The sequence below is a fragment of the Micropterus salmoides genome, unplaced genomic scaffold (genome assembly GCF_014851395.1).
Source record: "Micropterus salmoides isolate LMB-PRFRI ecotype aquatic unplaced genomic scaffold, ASM1485139v1 Ms_hic_scaffold_7, whole genome shotgun sequence".
Taxonomy (NCBI): domain Eukaryota; kingdom Metazoa; phylum Chordata; class Actinopteri; order Centrarchiformes; family Centrarchidae; genus Micropterus; species Micropterus salmoides.
The window spans coordinates 25,339,468-25,360,299 of NW_024044459.1; the positions used below are offsets into that span (position 1 = coordinate 25,339,468).

Genomic DNA, 20,832 nt, shown 5'->3' on the forward strand with positions numbered 1-20,832 from the left:
TGTAAGAGCCTTTAACTAAATAAGCTTAAATCCACCAGATAACACTGAACAATAACAGACTGTGCTTTGTAAAATGACATGCCCTCCAAAATAAGTTACAATTGCCCCTGAGTTGACTTTATGGGGCCACACTATTAGGCATCAGTGTCTGTAACATCATCTGAGCCCCAGAGTATCCCCCCCCCCCCCACCACCACCACCACACACACACACACACACACACACACACACACACACACAATGTCACGCTATCCTTTCTGCGTATTCAAAGTGGCAGCTGTCAAAAAGCTTTCTCTTAACTGATGTCACTGCATCATTTCCCCACCAACACAAGGAATAAACATTCATTGGAAATGGCAGGCCGAATGTGCTGATGTTTTCACAAAGAGAGACAACTGCTGGGTCGGCAAGTCTCCAGCCTCTGGAAAATCGATTAAAACTCACAGACAGTCAGAGAGAAGATATGCCGACAAGACAAAACCAGTTTCCATGGTTACCAGGACACATTTTGGTGGGTGAATGCACTTAGAAAAGCTGAATATACATGAAATATAATGATTTCTATGGCAAAGGGCATAACATTTTATAGACAAAGAGTTACTGGTTTCACTTCTACAAATACGCCCATGAAGAATGATGCACAAGTTTAAAAACCTTTAATCATCAAGTGGAATTTAACGTGAATAAACTGTTCTGACGCATTATTAAATGGTTGCACAATGCACACTTTAGACAACATGTCTAAAAAAGGTCAAAAAAGGACATGATGATTTGTTTTTATGTCCTAGAGGAAGTTACTTAGATACATATACATGCACTGTAACATAAAGAATTTATGCACAAGGTTTTCAAATGTTCTGTTCCCACATGCCAACAGCTTTCTGAAATGAACAGTGTGACAATTTGGGAAATAAGCTTATTCGCTTTCTGGCGGAGAGTTAGACGAGAAGAATTTATCGCACTCTCGCATCTGTCCACTACAGCCAGCAGCCCATTAGCTTAGCTTAGCACAAAGACTGAAAACAAGGGGAAACAGCTGGCCTAGTCCACCTATCAGCCTAAAATGTTATATCTCGTTTGTTTAATATGTACAAAAAACAAAGAGTAAACACAATAATTCACTGTTTTATGAGGAGTGACTTCCTGGAGTCTCCTCTGCATGCCTGCAACTGCTCAGAGATAGTTGTTTCTCCCTGATGTCAATCTTTCTGCTAAGATAAGCTAACTAGCTGCTGGCTGTAGCTTCGTATTGAAGAGACAGATATGATTCAGTATCAATCTTCTTACCTAACTCTCCCACAGAAAACAAACAAACATATCTCCCAAAATGTCAACCTAAAGTGTCTGATCATCAGATTTGGGAAGAATTTCTGTGAAGAATGTGCACATTTTCTATACACACAGTCCACACACACACATACATTTCCCTAATTAAATGTAGCACGAGAGTCTGGGGAACAAGCTGGTTTCACTTGGTGACACAAATCATCTGAGTAACTACAGTGACTGCGGTCGTGGTTTGTTGGCTAACTGTTTCATTTCTCATTTCTTAAAACAGACAATTGTGCCTGATATCATGTTGGACAGTGTTGCGCATGAATGTGCTAAAAGAACGTATTCACTGAACATGCTCATGTTTTTGGTGAAAGGTAAACTGAACGTATCCATTTGCAACTAATGATCGTGAACTAAGCTTATGCGCCGTGTTTTTTTATACAGTCTATGGTTCTAAAGCAAACAAGTAACATGTGTTGCACCAAATTCTGTGACCCATCAAGTTCTGTTTTTAAACTCAAACCATAATCTTTTTTTCTGGTGGAGGATGCGATGCAATGTGCAATGATTGGATCAGGCCGGTGGAGCGAGGCAGCTACACACCTCATTCCATGCTGGGAAGACGAAAGCAAAACTGACCAGGCTGGTAGGAAAGTAGGAAAGTAGATCGACAAACCAGAGCATCAGAGGTCCATTAGATGACTATTTTCGTTGTTTGCTTGTTGTTTTATTGGTGCTTAGTCTGCCATGGCGGTAGCGGGGCAAAAAGATTTGGGTTTGCCCTTGGGGCAGACTAGTTTCTTGTCCTTGTTTTTGCTTGTTTGTTTTGTTGCCAACTGTTTGCTTCCCCCCATCAATCAATACTAACTCAAATCTCAGTCAGTCAGCCATTCAGGGTGGGCTGAAGGTGTGACTTACTTGTTAATTCTTTGCAGTGGAAATAATCACATGTGTAAATGTGTTAACTCAGTGTGCAAGACTTATTGATTTCAGTGTGCACTGGTGTGCTAGTGAAACTCAACCCCTGGCCTGTTAACTATGTGCTATAAAGCCTTTCTGACAGAATACCCAAGGGGCTTATCTGAATGATAATCACAAGAAATCATCAACAAAGGGTAACATCACCATCCACCCCTGGGTCAACTCAAAGCCTTCTGTAAAGAAATATAATGGAAGAAATGAACGCGAACTAGTTTATTTTATCTGTGTGAACTGATCAAGCTCTTGTGAAGTGTGACCTTGCACAACACTGATGTTGGAAATGGTTGCGGAACGTCTTCAAATCAAAACCTTTGCGCTCAGCCACACTGGTTAAGAAGGTCAAACCACCCTTGGTTTATTGCTCATTTCCTCCACTTCCTTAATATCCTATGTCACCATACAGCCAGTTCTTTAAATATTACCACTCTCAGTGAAGGCATTGATGACAAATTTAGTTTCCCATTATATTTTATTAAGCTGTCTTGTGTCTGTTATGTTCAGGAGTCCTTCTGTGAAATTTAAATGTAAATGATGGTGGCTGGTGGGTGATGACTGAGATTAAAACTGCTGAGAAACTGAAACACGATTCATTTGACAGCTTTACTCAAAGTCAGCCAATAACAATTTAAAAATGAAGTCATCAGTTGTTTAGTCTTTTACAGAATGTTTTTGTTTTTGTTTACATTAGTATGCAGAATCCATTGTTTTAAATACTGTACCATATTGTGGTTACAGCAACTCACCTTTCCCTCTCCAGTGGGCTTGGGAGGCAAATCCAATATGGCCGCCATATTTTCTGTTAAATTCTGCCATAAGGGCTTTGTAGGGGTTTCTGATCATGAGGATGCTGGCGTCAAATGCTTCGATCTCCTTCCTGCCGCTCTCATGTGTCTTAATGCAGATGGTCCTCCCACTTCGCCAGTGGTCGCGCTCCCCTTTAAATCCTATGAAACGACAACATTCCACAGTGAACGTATTTAATCCACAGAGTTGTATTCATGAACGAGTATGTTTGTGAATCACGTCAGATAAAATGTTGAAGCTTACCTTTATTATAAAGGGAGCCATCAAAGTAATAGCTGCCTGTGTAGAAGCCAGTGGCAAGCTCTATGAGGTGGCGAGCCCAGGTGTTGCCGGCTCCGGGGAAACTGGCGAGGGCCACCAGCTGCTTGGCACGAGTAGGGAGGAAGTGCCGGTCCATGCAGCGGTTATCTGATTTAACACAAAGACCAATAGGCTGTATTATTGATCTGTTGTATATATAACAATACTGAAAGAATCCACAGTGATACCCAGGGGCATGATATGCAACCGTGTTTCTAAATGTGGGGTTTAGGACAATGACCTATAACTTTCCTTAAGCTTCAAATAGATACTGAAAGTTAGTCACTTCCTGCTTATTAACATTCTGTAATAACATGGGCTAAAGAAAATAAATTGTTGGAAGTTTGTGGCAAAGACATTTAACTTCAAGAGAGAAAGAGAAAAGGTCAAAAAAGGTTTCCATACAGGGATACAGACCTATGATACAGACAAATTATGGTGTTTTTTTTTGTTGTGTGTGGGTCATCTTGATTCCTTTCACCACATATTGCCCAATAATTCCCTGTTACTGAAGTTTTTTTGTCTCTGTTTTTGCTAAGGGAAACACTTTCCATAACAATGCATATGCTAGAGCAGACTGATACAAGACTTTTGGGTTTGATAATGATATTTGGTAATAATAACAAACTGTTAATAATATATCAGTCAGTATCTGTTCATCATTTTTTTTTACAAAATCAAATATTGTTGATGGGTTATTAAAGTGTTGTGACAGGATACTTTACAGCTGAACTACAATGAAAACAATTATAAACGCAACACTTTTGTTCATTCATCATGAGCTGAACTCACATATCTAAGCCTTTCTCTATGTACACAAAAAGCATATTTCTCTCAAATATTGTTCACAAATCTGTCAAAATCTGTGTTAGTGAGCACTCCTCCTTTGCTGAATCCATCCACCTCACAGGTATGGCATATCAAGATGCTGATCAGACAGCATGGGTATTGCAGGTGTGCCTTACACTAGCCACAATAAAAGGCCCCTCGAAAATGTCAGTATCTGGGGTGACCACCATTTGCCATTTTTAAAGTGAACTTTATTGGAAATTAAACTATTATATTGATTAAAAACAAAACAAAAATATTTTTAACTTGAATTTACAAAATATTTAGGTTATAAAACATCAATTTGTTATATATTACATTATCATATATACGTATGTATACTGGCTCTACTATACACAGAGGTATGAAAAAAGAAACGTGTTGTAGAGTCATGCATTATGCATTCTAGTTTACAAGAACTCAGCATTTGGACTTTGTCACACGTGATTCACCAGTGTATGACTGTGCTGTCAATGTGCATGCAGGCTGTTGCTTAAATTTGACTTTCCTGACATGCCTCTCATCTGAATGTGCCCTTATTATACTGCTGTGACTGTGCAGCCAGGTCTGAGCCACCAAACTTTACCTTGGACCTGTGTCTGGTACACCACAAAGTACTCGTCGTTTCCGCAGCTCTCAAACTCTTCCCCTTGGCAGCGGTAGAGACACATGTCCTCGTTCTCCAGCTCATGAAGAGAGAAGAGAGGAGTCGGGAAGCCGCAATAACATCGGTCCCCAGCCAGGACGGCCAGTGATTTCTCCTGAAATACAGCAGTCATTACACACTGAACACACTAACATGCACAAATATACAGTGCATGAATACACACATGCCCTCACCCTCTCTGTGCACATGTCCACACACTTGTCCACAGACATGTTTTGGATGACCGAGCTGAAAGGAAGTGCCAGAGTGACGTTGTCTGGCCTGCGGAAACACCCTTTGAAAATGGCACTGCCATCTGAAACAGACAGAACCAAAATGTTTTTCACCAATAGGAAAAAAGAACCACAATATACTCCAGCTGTATGGTTACTGAGCTCAGGCTGTCAAGATGTCAGCTGTGCTGACGTACATATGAAGCGGTCCACAGACTGTTAAGCATTAACAGGGGATGGAAACCAAACACTAAAAGCTTTTTACTGTGACAAATTCCATGGTGCAGATGTCAAATGTCACTGAATAAAATAGGAGCTGTGCATCTGCCGTATTTCCTCCTATTTACAGTTGAGCTACTGTCTGCTTTTGTTTACTGAAAGCATAACTATCAGTGCAGTGAGGCTTCAAGACAAGGTGACACCCCCTAATGTTTTATTAATTTTTGACCTTTATCTCTGACCTACAGTTGCATTTTTAATGTCATATTCATGATCTCTTTATTTCCCTGTAGTCCCCTTTCTGCCACTTAGATCAAACGGAAATGCTCTGCTCAAACATATGCAGCATCCAAACACATAGCACAAACAAGGTCTTAAGAAGCACATAATGGATCATTGATGCTAACACAGAGCTACAGATGGTCTGTATAACAACAAAGAAAAGGAAAGAAATGCAAAATAATATCCATGCAGTGGATATTATTATAGCAGTGCACTTTTACTTAAAACACTATGTGTCTCTTCGTGACAAAAAAAAAAAGAAAAACACAAAACAGCCAACTCAACACATTTCCTGCATTTCCTCTCTAATGTTCTGAGCAGGGCTCACATGATGACCGGGGTCAGAAAACACAAACAAGAAGAGCTTATTCAGCAGTCTGATGATGTCAAAAGAAGCAGAAACGAAAATAATAACAAACAAACAGCACTGATCTGGACCAGGAAAGTAAGATTTAGATTCAGTCTAAATATTTGCCATAGACGTGTGTACTGACTCTGTCCTTTCATCAGCAGATTCTTTCTAAGAAGGCGTAAGCAGCTGAGGAAAAAGGAAGCGCAAAGCGAAGAAAGAAAAGTGTGAAAGTTACCTCACCTTGTGGCCGGGACTTTTTAAAATCTCACAAAAGAAAACTACACTATCTTGCAACCATTTTTAATAAACTGCCTCAACATACAGATATTTGATAATCAGACCTTCCTTGACTTCAGTTCAGTTTTCCAGCAGCAGGCAGCGAGTGTTTAAGATGCACACCACGGCTGGCTGGGCTACGTAGGTAGCACAGCTCTCCGGGGAAAGAGGTAAACACAACAGAGCAGCCTGCTCCCAACTGTGGCATAACCCTAAATAAAACAAATATTTTCCATCAAAACAGCCAGGCCTGTTATCATTTCTGGATCAAAATAGCATCTTTGTCCCTCAGTGAATACTGTCAGTATACTCAGGTCTGCTCATGTCTTTCTCAGCACATGGAAATCAATTCCAACATTTTCTAACATATCAAATACAAATTAAATACATTTCGGGTTTTTTATTAAAGTTGTTTAAAGAAATGATTAAAATTTCAAACGTGCTCTTTTGTGTGTATTTGATAGCCCCATGGGAAGCAGCATGTGGGGAGTTTTTCTGTTGCTGCAGAGCGTCAGACTCACAGCGGCGTGCAGAGTCCTGGCTCAGCTCCAGCCTATAGATGGACAGTCGGTTAGCTCCTCCACATTGGTTGCTCTTCTCTCCTTTGCACTCCATATTGCATTCGCTCTCTGAAGCATTGGGTGCCTGGATTTTGTGGCCACAGTAGCACTCTGCTCCGAACTCCAGACCCGCGTACATGTAACCTCTGGAGGCAAGTGAAAGGAAAAGGGATTAGCATCATTAGTAAAGGAAGACAGAAAGGCTCAAGTGATTGTTCTGAGCATTCATTATGCCTTAATCCTTCACAGGCCAGCACAGATTGACATTCAGGGCAACTGGATAAGCAGAAACAAGCAAATGATGCACAGAGGATGTTGAAGTACCGATGAGAACACATCCAAACATTACAACTGGAACAACATCTCTCTTTCTGGTGAAGATCAGAGAAATCACACTCTGTGAGGCAAAGCCAATTATAAATATACTTGAAAACTGAATCCATCACACACAATCTCTTCTCTCCTTTTTGTTGCTTCGTGGAGGATCTGACTCCCAAGAGGCCTTTCTGATGCAATTAGACGTCTAACACACCCCTCACACAGGAAAAATCCGCTGGGCTGTCAATCAAACCAAAACCCCTATGTGCTGTTGCCCCTCATTTGTTGGTCTTGCTTTTATTAACTCGCTGCTCTAGGAGAGGAGGCAGGCGAGCTACAAGGAGCGGGAAGCAAGAGGAGAAAGGAGCTCAAAACAAAGATCTCTCTCTCTCACTCTCTCTCGCTTTTGGCTCCTATTCTCTGCCATGTGAATCAGTGATGGGTGTAATTCAATGCATTCGATAGAGCCCTCCCTGTTATTCCTCAGGGAGAAAAAATAGGTGAGAGAAAGATGGTGAGGGAGCAGTCGGACAGGATGTGGGGAAACAGGAGACACACGGAGGAGACGAGCAAAGGGATAAATGCTTTGAAAACTGGAGCATATGTAACTTTTTCCCCATGATTTAACCTGATGCAATCACCAGGAATTGACAAATACAGATACAATTCAAAACAAAAATTTTGATTATAAAGTACCAGCTGATGTTTTCATGTACATATACATACATTAAATTGAATGAATTAAATTTGCATCAGGTCTCCCTCCAATTTAATAAAAGAAATTGTATGAGGGTGCTCTATATGACCTAAGCCGACACCTGAGATTTACATCCATATGTCACTGCTGAACATGCAAAGCAATGCACTGACATAACAACCTCTGGTCCTCTGGCACAGCAAGACACAATATTTTTGGAACCTGGCTGCAGGTTTTTGCTCCCATTCAGACACGAATGCATAACTGAGGTTGAGTGCTAATATTGGCTGGCTTGGAGTTGGCTCTCCAATTCAGCCCTAAGGTGTTGGATGCAAGGCTGGATTATCAACCGAGCAAAGCAGGCAATTACTACAAGGCCAAAGAATTGCAAAAGGATTTGTGCTCGTGAATCCAGGCTTTTCAAAAGATAGAATCAAAGGCATTTGGCCAAAATCTACAGTCCCATTTTATGAACAAATTGCCCACACACTGACAAAAAAAAAGTCAGAGGCTCTTGAGATGAAAAAAGAATCAATTTATTCCACGTGCAAAAGGTTATTTTTGCATTTCAAGAGCCTCTTCTGCTTTTTGTATCAGTGTGCAAGACCTACCACACGGCCCCAGAACTCCGGGGGTCAGGCTCTAAGATTTCTGTGTGTCAACTGATTTATTCTAGTTTAAGAAAACATTTGTGTACGAATGTGACTTTAAAGCATAATATATACTGACATGATGTAGGCCTTAAAGTGGGTCCTCCTTTACTGCAGAACTTTGGTCATGGTTGGATGAGGTATAGGCTCTCCAGTCAAGTTCCTCCTCATAAAATTCGAAAAATAAATTGTAACACGGGAGCATTGTCGTGTCGAAACAGGAAAAGGGCCTTCCCTAAACTGACTGAGACACATATTGTCTAAAATATTATTGTATGCTGTAGAAGTAAGATTTCCCTTCATTGTTACAAAGTGGACACGCACAAACCAAGAAAAACAGCCCAGTCCATAAGTACACAAATGGCAGGGCTGTCCACATATTTTTGGCCATATAGTATGTTTTTGTTGGACAGTAATGTTATTCTTCAGTGCACTGTTTTCAACTATGAGAAAACTGATGACTGACATATACAAACATACAATCTTTCCTTAACGTCCATTCAATAGCTGTCCTGGAGCTTTCAACCATATCACATGATCTTTATCGGCAGATTCTGCCCAGTTGTTATATGAGCATAGATGCTCAAATTTCATATTGTTTTCAAACTTTGTTAAACACTGTTTCCAAGGTAAAAACAAAATTGAATGACTTGGGAAACTGGGAAAACGTGATAATTACTGAAAGCTTCTGAACAGCTAAAAATGGCCTTTGAGGGGAGATTTTTTGCTCAACTACAAGAGCTTTTTTGTTCTTAAGCCTTTAATAGTTTTTTAAAATATTTTGCACGTCAAGATATATGTCGATATTAATGTCTGTGACAAGCCTGTATTGACCAAAAACCTGGGATCATTCTGGCTCAATAAACCACCACAAATGAGGAAGTACCTGTAATTCAACATCAGCATTTTTAATTTCCATATAAGTTCTACTTCATTTCTCAGCCTGTCAGTAGAAATAAAAAAGAGAGGAAAAGGGATATCTAGTGTTTTAGTGATTTTGTTGTTGTTTGCTGCTGTCATACCTTTCCGCGCAGTTGTCCTGGCAACGAAATACAGTCATTTTTTTGTAGTCAAAAAAGGAAACTCCTCTCAGCGCTCTTTTCTTTATGTCATCAATGTAGCAGCCGATATACTTTGCTGAAAAAGAAGAAAAAAGTTGTAAATATATAATAAAATCCATACAGTAACTGATATTTCTAGCATAAGAATTTACTGCTACTGTACAACCCAGTTGAAATTATATATATATATATATATATACACACACACATATGTACATATAAATAACTGTGAAACAGCTGTTTGACCATGAAGTGAATAATACCCGCAACAGTCTCTTCTTCATATGCCTTGACAGAGTAGTAACAAAGCACATGAGGAGTCCAAAACTGGGCCAGAATCTTTATTTATTTATAAAGGCACACATCCCCTTCTAGTGGCCTGTAACTGTAGTGGCAGTCATCTCTCTCCGCATTTTTCAGTAAGTGTGTGGGGGTTGGGCTTCAGTGAACCTCTGCAGAGGGATACAGTAGTCCTTCAACACCTTCTTCACTCACATTAAACCACTGCTCCTGCTGCATTGGTTCTACTGTACCTTTAACAAGCAAACCTCTCACCATCTGTGTTGTGCCATTACCCATCTGAGCCTCTGTTAATAGCTAAATGGGGAAAGCATAGAGTCCTAGTCTCCTGCATTAATTTAATTGTTATGGTCTAAAGACCTGCATATGAGCAGCATGCGATGTGCTGCAGGACTCAGCTGTAATCTTCCTCCTGACTATTGTTGAGCTGAAAAATAATCTGCTCTACGATGAAGGGAAACATTGATTTAAATGAATCTGGAACCTCATTTTGAATAACTTAGTATTGCATGAGGGTAAAGGATGAAACAACAGATGCAACCAATGTCTCCATATTATTATTAGCTAGTGTTATACATTCAATATAAAAACATTGCACAATAACCCCCCTGTACCAGGTGGATTACTTTAACTAATGTCAACAGTGTTTCAGCTATAATCCTTCCCCAGTCTACTCCTGTTTTCCCTTCAGTACAGTATACATCTGTGCTACTGCACCACAGAGTGCAAATGTGTTTATGTGCTGCGGTCTGCATCTTTCTGCTGCAATATTCTCTCTAAATTAAATTCAGAGCCAGTGAGAATGAGTTTATTTGCAGTGAGAGGAGAGTAAAGGAAAGGGGGGGGGGGTCTCTTAACCCAAACATAACAGATTTCTAAAGATGGTTAAGACTGCAGAGTAATGAGTGTGGCGGGATGTATAAGAGCAAACAAATGCTTTGAAGCTACTAATTACTATATTATCACTTTCAGCTGCAAGCCTGTGAGGTTGGCGTTTTTTAGATAATGGAAGGATGGGAGGAAGAGGAAGACTAAGCCAGACTGAAAGAGCTTCATTTGATCAGCTTGAATTTACACTGTAAACATGTTTGTTTTGCTAGCCTTGAATAGGAAAATAAAATAGCTCACTGCTGTATTAGATAAACATTGTTGTTTAATATCAGACACTCTAATGCGCAGCAGGCTGCTGTAGTATACTGTGACTCAGAGTTTTCGTAATAGAATCACTTATTTGTTTTCTCTTCAGGCTCAGAAAGGCTGGAGTCTGTCCCGGAGCATAGTGAGTTAAAAAAAAGGACACATTTTGTCATAGCGCTAACACAGACAGAGCAGCAGTCACTCACACTTATTTTTCATATTTATGGGCAGTTAAGATTCTCCACCTGTCTGTACTGCACTCTGGAGGGAAACCAGAAACCCATATCTATGGATATTCAGTCTCTAGTTTAGGGTTTTGTTTTTAATAATTTATACTAGAGGAGGAAGAGGGAAGTGAGCCAAGTGAGTAAATGATATCCTCTAATCAGCTTTTTGATCATGTTTCATTAGGATAGGAATAAGTCAGCAGGATATTCGTGCCTCCCAAGGTCAGATATGTTGGCTGTGTGGACAGACACTTCCCATACTCAGGCTGGTATTTTCAAAACGTGCGATTTGATAGGATGTCGCATGCAAGTCAGGAGTTTATATGTAAACCTATTCTGACAGGATCATGTAGTTTGGTACACATGATTGTTTATAAAAAAGATAGATAAAAGTGTAAATCCTAAGATCACGGAATTGTTAAGATGTGATTGTGCTGCAGCTCCAGCGTGGCTGAACGTGTGCAGAGCTAAGCTGCAGCTGAAACACTGTGGGTGAGACCTTTGAAGGATTGACTCTGAGAGTGAGTGACAGAGGACTTAATCACAATCATCATCTCTCTCCACTCTCAAGAGACTTCCTACAGGACCAATGACAACGACAAATTCTCAGTCATTAAGATGGTGCAGTTTGCAATCAGAGACTAATTTGGATTGATTTCATATTAACATGGAGTGTTGGAGGGACAAATGCTGCCTGTGTGTTTGCCAGCGGATGTGCATTATAAATCACCCTGTAATGAAACAGTCTTACAATGTGTTGAATATTCTAATTAGCAACCGTGACAAAAACAATGGGGGTTGCTATAATAATTATTCTAAAAATATTGTACACAAGGATCCAGTCCTGCACAGTGAATAGTCATTAATGTTGCAACATTGTAATTATGTTTGCAATTGTTGGCACATATTGTGATCATTACCTTATTTAAAATTAATTTACTGTCCCAGTAAATTCTACTAATTAATCTACTTCTACTTTTGCTTTTGCTGATGCACACTGCATAGAATTATTGTTTTTCTTTTAATGGATTTTTTTATGTGGGAGAAGTAAAGGGCAAATTTCAACCACCATGGACAACTCATTTTGAATTGTGGGCTGTGGGAGAAGATCTGACAGGGGTCAGGTACTGAATTTGGACAACTGCCAAACTGAAAACAACAGTACTGAGACAGTATAGTAAAGCTTGGTTTAACCCACCTCTTCCATCGTCCATGTCTTTGGCATTGCGTCCTTTCAGTGCACGGTTCCAGTTGCTGGTGTAGTCTCCCCCCCTCTGCACCGTCTCCTGGCCCACCTGCCTGGTATTCTTCATCCATGGAGGGCCATACCTTCGTCCAGACCTGCGCGTCTCCTTAAACACTCTACTTATGATGCCAAGCCCCCGAGTGTCTGACAACGTCCTGCTGCCCATCTCTGAAGCTACCACAGGGTCCCTGCCCCCTCTGGCTCTGGGGCCGCTGTCCCCGACGAAGCCAGAGTGCAGGAAGACGAGGCTCCCGGCGGTCAGGTAGAGGAGGATGAGGGAAAAAAATCGGACAGGTTTCCTACGGAAATAGCGCTGTATCTTCAGCAAAGGCTTGGCCATGCTGGCTCGCCCTGCCCCTCAGACACAGACACGCTCTCCCAGTGATGAAAACTCATAAAGCAGAAGAATCAACACCAGCTCTCCCTGCTCCCACCACACAGCCCCACTGGGCCCCAACTGAAATGAAGAAAATGTCAGTTAAAGTGTCTTAATCCGGTATGAAGGTCATCCGAACAATAGCATGACTTTTCCCGCATGTATGCTTCTTCAGTCTCATGAGGAAGATGCTTTACACATGTAGACTGTGCAGCTCTGCCTGTCCTGTCCACATAAGAATCTCTCTGCTGACAGTCTAGCCCTCAGAGCTGGCTGCTCGGCCCCGGCCTGAAAGGTGAGTGGCTCAGAGTGAAAGATGATCGCTCAACACAGCTTTCACTCCAATTATCAGCCTACGGAGATGCCACACCAGCACAGCAGTGGCACTTTCTCCCACGCTGTGCAGAAGGTAGAGGGTTTTATTTAGCGGCTGAGCTGAGATCCTTTCTCCTTTGTGCGTCCGGCTATTCACTGAGCCGAACCGTGAGAGAGAGGGCGTTACTCACCATCTGCAAAAAGTTCACACAAAAATGGAAGAATAAGTATACATCTGACTAAGCTTTATCACAGGTGGAAAGGGAGGAATAACATGAGCAGGTTACGAAAAGATGAAGTCAGTGCATCACCAGCAAAGAAATACATAATAACCTTCATACTCAGCTTTAACACAAGAAGTGTCGCCAGAGACACAGAAATTATGCTGCTGTTACATGGAGTCACAGGTTAAAATGTCCCAATTCTTTTGTATTCTGTCAAACTCACATTAACGAGATTACAATTTGGAACAGAGATAAACAAAGACAATAAAAATAGGATTAAAAGCAATGAAGTATCTGGGAAGTGAATCCCTGTTGTTACTTTGTGCACCAAACAGCTAGAATGGTTCACAGCAACAAGCTCAGAGTTCGACATTATCTTTAATAAATAAGTGTAAGCCGAAAGGGAAAAAACAGAAACAAAGCTCTACCCTGCAGCGTTGTCACCGATGTCTTTGGGAACTAATCTGTGTGAGAACTGGAGGGAATTAAAAACATTATTCAAGATGATCTGAAGTGATGCTAATTTGTGTGAATGTGTGACAGGAAAAGAGCCTCACTTGATTATTTAAAGAGGTTTTTAAAAAACTGCAAAGTTAAGTCTGCTCATCCACTAGCTTATACTGTAATGTCTTTATCTTGTCATAATTCAGTTTATGATTTTACACTGATTACTGCATTTTTCTGGGATGGTTGAATCCTGACTTCCCAAATTCTCCTCTCAAAGGAGTCTCTGTTCTGGGACGAGCCCGGGAGGCTACAATTGGAAGGTGTAACGCAACACTCCACAGGGTCAGGGAATTTTCCAGAACATTCAAGGGGACACTCGCCCTCGTGGCTCTCTGTCTGCCCTGGGACAAATCAGCAGAATACTTGTCACCTGAAACCTCAATGGCACTGCAGACCCCCACATTGAATTTCCGCCCCTCTTCCCTCCAGTAGTCTGGGACCCTCAAGGAGAAATGGATCACTTTCTGCTCATGTGCATCTGGGCACAAAGACAATCCTCATCCTCTCCATACTTTGCCCCTTTGTCCTGTTCATTAACTTCTATACACCTGAAAGGACAGGTTTCATTACAGACGTCTTTGTCTGCATTTTAATTATTCAGTATTTTGTTGATTTTAAGATCAAGTCTCTCTTTCCAAAGTCGAATTAAGTTCCAATATGAAAAACTTTAAGGTTTAAACGAATGGCGTTGCAGCTGATGAGTCAAAGTTAATAATATTAATGAAGTTCACACATAGGACATAAAAGATTAGAGAGTCTCATTAGTTCAAGCTTTACAGTTTCAAAACAAGGAGAGAAATACTGTCCTAGAAATAAATCTTTTATGGCTACTTGCTGTAATATGATACAAGCGTATAAATTACCCACTACATTTCAGAACATCTGCAGTATTTTGAAAGAATTGTTCAACATTATGTGAAAATGTGTTTATTCGCTCTCTTGCTGATGTCTGTACACTAAATATAAAGATAGAGCCAGCAACTGGTTAGCTAGCTTAGCACAAAGACTGGAAACAGGGGGAAACAGCTGTGTCCTGAGTTAATAAATACCTTTAAGGGTTGTGATTTCACAGGGTGTTATATACCTGACTATTTCTTGTCCATTTTAAGCTAAGCTTAGCTAATCAGCTGCTGGCTCTAACTTCATATTTAGCGGACAGACACAAGAGTGGTATCGACCTTCTCATCTAACTCTCTGCAAGAAAGCAAATAAGCCTTTTTCCCAAACCATTCCTTTAAACATCTGTATCAGATTGATGACTTTTAGTTATCTTCATTCCCATGAACGACCTCTGTTCCAAAGGGATTCACATGCATGCAGTTACACTCTATAATCATTTCTCATACTCGTTTTTACAGCTCAACAGCTGTACAAACAACATGGAAAAGTGACTCCTACACTCTATCTGTAACCATGACGATATTTCAGTCCTGTGGCAGTGCTTTGCTCCTTGTCGATTGAGAAATGATTTATATTTCAGGACGAACGGCATGCAGTAACTCTCACACAAGCTGCCTTTGTTTCGAACTGAATACTTTGTTTGCCTCTGAGAAATTTAATCATATCTAGGTTAGGTTCCCTACAGGGTTTCAACGTCTAAATACAGTAAAAAAAATAAAACTGCATATTTCAACATGCCTCTTTTGCCTAACTCACTGCAGAGGGAAACAGTATCCTCAAAATATGTAGTTTTCTCTTGGTGGGATTGAAGCCCTGTAAGCAAAGATGCACAAGACAGCATTGTTTTAGGGCTGTGTGTGCAGAGGCCATGTTATGGTGCCTATAGCTAAAAAACAGCAAGGTGCTTTTGTTCAGTGAACAGGTCCGTGACGCTGACCAGATAGATAGAGAATGTTTGCATTTCATTTTCCCTGAAAAAAATATTGATGATATATATATAGCTCAGTGGTTAAGGTGATCTGATTCACTGAGATCAAAGTGGGTTCAATTCCCGGTCAGGGCGGGGTATCCAGGTGGACCCTTAGGCAAGGTCCTTAATGCTACTTGCCTACCTCAGGCATGAGTGAAACCGCAAATACAGCCATTGAGAGCCATACCGGCTCGGACTAGAGCAGAAAATATGGATCTGATGCAATGCTACTATACAAGCAAGCACTGAAGAAACAACTCCTAGCTCAGTGTTCTAACATCCGCAAACGGCAACTCCTATCACAACTAGAGATTGATGAGGTAAAAAAATATACTACGGCAAGGGGGAGACAGGACGACAGGTCAGCGGGGAGATGTCATTATCATCATCCCCTCACTCAGAGATTGAGTCCCAAATCACTTGACATAAGTGACAAAGTACCCTCTGAAAGTCTAGAAGATGTGAATGCATACTAAAGCCATAACCAAGACCAATGAGGGGAGCATTACCCCCCATGGAGGAGAAGGCTAGATGCCAAGATCAAGGCAACACGAAGAGAGGTTAGTCACCTCTCAGAGCTACAGAAAGGTGCAAGGAAATACAACAGCCAGACTTACTGCTCTGGCTACCCACCTAAAGAGATACAAGGGAGAAGCAGAAGCCAGGAGCATAAACCGGATGTTCTCCACCGAACCATCCAAAGTGTAGTCTCAGTGGCATGGTAATAACACAAGATCAGATCCACCCATGCCTGAAAGAGGCATCCCACAACACCAATGCTCAGTGGCTAGTGGATCTAAGAACAGATCACAGCAATCTCCCAGAACAAGATCCAGTACCCATTACAACGGCAGGCATCCAAGAAAGAGTGGCAGATATGAAGCGCTAGACAGCACCAGGACCTGACATGATCCACACCTACTGGCTGAAGAAACTAACTGCCCTCCATGAACGCCTGGCAGCACAAATGAACCAACTGCTGATGGATGGGACCCAAGGATGGACAGTCCTGAAAATGGCTCAATACTTGGACAGAGCCCAGAAGGGAATAGGCAGTAAAAGCAGGGGAGCCAAGCACCAGCTACTGGTTGATAGAGCAGTCACTCGAGACTACAAGACCAGGCAGACCAATCTGTGCACCGCCTGGACTGACTACATGAAAGCCTACGACTCAATGCCACATACATGGATACTGGAATGCTTGGAAATATACAAGATCAATAGGACACTAATAGCTTTCATCAAGAACTCAATGGGGCTGTGGAAAACAAGTCTGGAAGCCAACTCAAAGCCAATTGCACAAGTGCGGCATATACCAAGGTGATGCACTATCCCCGCTGCTGTTCTCCATAGGCCTCCATAGGCCTGAACCCCCTCAGCCAGATCATCACAAAGACTGGCTACAGATACCAGAGTGGAATAACCATCAGTCACCTCCTCTACATGGATGACATCAAGCTGTATGCCAGAAATGAGTGAGATATCGACTCACTGATCCACGCTACCAGGATCTACAGCAACGACATTGGAATGTCGTTTGGACTGGACAAGTGTGGTCGCATGGCATCAAAAAGAGGGAAAATGATCAGAACCGATGGGGTTGAACTACCAGAAGGCCACATTGCAGATGTTCAGGACAGCTACAAATACCTTGGGGTGCCACAGGCTAACAGAAACCATGAGGAGGCAGCAAGGAAGTCCGCCACAGCCAAATACCTACAGAGGCAGGTCCTGAAAGGTCAGCTGAATGGGAAGAACAACATCCGAGCCATCAACACATACGCCATGCCAGTCATCCGATACCCCGCTGGTATAATAAACTGGCCAAAGGAGATGATTGAGGCCACTGACATCAAGACACCTCACAATGCATCGAGGGTTTCACCCCAAATCCAGCACCCTGAGACTGTACACCAAGAGTAGAGAGGGAGGCAGAGGGCTAGTGAGTGTCAAGACCACTGTCCAAGATGAAACAACAAAGATCCAGGAGTACATCAGGAAGGTGGCCCCCAAAGATGAAGGGCTTAGTGAATGCCTCAGGCAGCAGAAACCTGAGGGTGAGGACAAGGAAGACGAAGAACCTTCATGGAGGGACAAGCCGCTGTTCGGCATGTACCACAGACAAATAGAAGAAGTGGCTGATATCAAGAAATCCCACCAGTGGCTGGAAAAGGTTGGACTAAAGGACAGAACAGAAGCACTAATCATGGCGGCACAAGAACAGGCACTCAGTACAAGATCAATAGAGGCTGGGGTCTACCACACCAGGCAGGACCCCAGGTGCAGACTGTGCAAGGATGCCCCTGAGACAGTACAGCACATAACAGCAGGGTGTAAGATGCAGGCAGGAAGTGCATACATGGAACGCCATAACCAGGTAGCTGGCATAGTGTGCAGGAACATCTGCCATGAGTATGGGCTGGGAGTCCCAAGGTCAAAATGGAAGACACCTCCTAAGGTAGTTGATGACCGAGCTAAGATCCTGTGGGACTTCAAGATCCAGACTGACAAACTGGTAATAGCTAACCAACCAGACATCGTGTTGATCGACAAACAGAAGAAGAAGGCTGCAGTGATAGATGTGGCAATCCCAAGCGACAGCAACATCAAGAAGAAGGAACACAAGAAGCTTGAGAAATACCAAGGGCTGAAAGAGGAGCTAGAAAAGATGTGGAAAGTAAGAGTGGTGCCAGTGGTAATCAGAGCACTGGGGGCTGCAATAGAGGCCACTGATATATATATATGTACAGTTTATATAGATACAAAACTATATATATATATATATATATTTTTTTTTGTTTGTTTGTTTTTGCTGTGGTCTCTATCACAGCCAGTTCCCTTATGTCTGGAGAATACAATGTGCAGGTCAGGGCATCTCTGTAGCACCACAATGCTTCATTTATAATGGTAAATTGTGACACACCCTGAAGCTCTTGCCATTTGGATATTGCATTTGGCAATAAGAAGATTTTGATAATATTTCAATTAAGTTTAATTAGGACACAAAGTACAGCTGAGAATGTCATTAGCTTCAATGGTATTTGTTCATAAACCAGTATTGAAGGAATGATAATTTTAGCTTGCTGATGACACTGGATGAAACGTTAAGAAATTACCAAAGTTATTACAGTTCATCCTGTTTTCATCCTGAGTTTCATGGCAGATGATGACTTTTCACTAAAAACTGCAAATGTGAAGCTCGTGGTGGTGCTAGAAGAAAAGTCAGACAGACCAACATTGCCATCCCGAGCTTTATGCCGCAAAAATGGCTACAACTTCTGGAGTCATGTGCTCATATTACAGCTTCCCATACTGCAAGTATGTGCTGTTAAAAGTAACTACAGGTGAACTTAATTCACTTGTGCGAGACACTTGTAAACAGACAGAGGAAGAGGAAACAGAACAGTCGAGATAAGAGGTGGAGCAGAGGTCTTTTTAGCAAATCATGGCAATTACTCAAGTGGAACGGACATGAACTCGCTGACTGAGCATTAATTCACATTCATATTAAATGAGCCAGAAAATATTTAATCAGAGCGGATTTAGGAGAGGAAAACGTCAAAGTTAATCTTTGGTGAGCAGGCCGACTGCCAGCTCACCAAATGGCTTCACAAGTCAATCCATAAATATTCTTCATATCTGTCGTGGGAATCATTGACCAGGGGCAGGGTTCAGCAAGACCGAGCAGTGATCAACTTTGTGACACCTCTCAAGTTCAGACATATAACTGTCAGCCAGCTTGGACAGCTGGTGGGTTCAACAAACAAAGAGTCACCTTACTGAAAGAAGCACTTTGAACACAACTGTGCTACGACAGAGATGATAGCAGCAGTAAAACCAGAGTGAAACAGTTTGATGGAAAGAAACTGCCAATCAAATAGACTGATAATGTGATATGAGGTAATCAAAAGGAATTGTTGTGCAAACGTATAATACCTCAGATACAGGTTTAGATTTTTATATGCTCAAAAAAACAAGATTTGAACTCTGAGGAGGTTGGAGATGTCGGAATTTGGATATTTTGTCATGATAGAAACAGATGAAATATTCAGTTTTGTTTCTTGGTTCTGCAGATGTAATCAATTTCCATTCCCCTGTCTCTCGATTGCCAAAAAGCATTATTTTCACTCAAACGTGGGTGAGGCTTTATAACTGCTATAACCTCAAAACCTCTAGTGCAAATCACCACCAGCTGAATTTAATTAGTTGTGATATCCTTGCATAGTTTCAAATGGTTTTGCTTGCTGTGCTTTCACAGTGGTAGAAGTTCGAAAAATACAGGAAACCGACTGTATGGTGAAATGTCAGTGAGGTTATGTTTAGTCCACAGTAAAACCAACACTGACAGTCATTAACAGTGGGCTTCTAGAGGGTAGAAACACACTGTTGTGATAGACGGCCAGTATTTACAGTAGCAGGAAGAAGTGGTTATCTGGTGCATAGGCACCAGCATTAGTGGGAAAGGAAACCATTTGAGTCTTCTCTCATTGTTCTTTTTTGTAATTCCCTGATTGTATTATGTGAAAACACAGTCCCATCCTGGAAAAGTATTGTGCTGTAACATGTAGAATGTCTTTGGTTCTTCAGCAGCAGAAGGGTTAACAGCGTTAGCAGCAGCAGCCCTGACCCTCCCATCACCCTGAGGCCTGTCTTTCCGCTCTCCTAGTGTGTTTGGTCTGCCAGTGCGCATTAGCCGTGTTTGTCAAATCAAACTAAAGATCACATTCCTCCCCCGGTGATAACGCTGGCAATGCTTGCGTTCATGTTTACAGAGCTTGTTCCAAGCCGTCCTACATGCAAAGTTGTCTGATGCCTCATTACTGTTCCAGGAGAAAACTCAAGACCACCAGAAAGCAGCAAGGCATCTCTGAATGAGAGCTGAATGCATAACATGTCTTTATTACGTATGCATAAAACAGTAACATGCATTGTGACACCATATGAATGTAAACAGTGTTTTTTTAATACATTTGCAGTCAAAAGAATGCAGTTCACATGTAAAACTGACAAAGCTCGTCAGCAGTTGGTTCAGTTAGTTGCCAAACTTTTGCTGCTCTACAGAACATATTCAAGCGGCTCGCTCAGCGCAGATGGCAACTCTTAGAAGCGCATGACCCCTGAAAACTGGAGTGTGAATATGACTGATTC

General features: G+C 41.7%; 1 protein-coding gene across 2 annotated transcripts in view; it reads right to left on the bottom strand.

Annotated features, from left to right (window-relative positions):
* Positions 1-20,832, bottom strand: part of wscd2 (WSC domain containing 2) — a 42,823-nt gene that overhangs the window by 2,874 nt on the left and 19,117 nt on the right. For both annotated transcript variants that reach the window (XM_038704008.1, XM_038704007.1), the window contains exons 2-8: positions 12,345-13,277; positions 9,444-9,558; positions 6,718-6,902; positions 5,029-5,150; positions 4,775-4,949; positions 3,304-3,468; positions 3,000-3,200 (exon numbers count right to left, since the gene is read on the bottom strand). In XM_038704008.1, coding sequence (XP_038559936.1) covers positions 3,000-3,200; positions 3,304-3,468; positions 4,775-4,949; positions 5,029-5,150; positions 6,718-6,902; positions 9,444-9,558; positions 12,345-12,732 — 1,351 coding nt within the window. In that variant the 5' untranslated portion in view covers positions 12,733-13,277. The remainder of the gene's footprint in view (positions 1-2,999; positions 3,201-3,303; positions 3,469-4,774; positions 4,950-5,028; positions 5,151-6,717; positions 6,903-9,443; positions 9,559-12,344; positions 13,278-20,832) is intronic.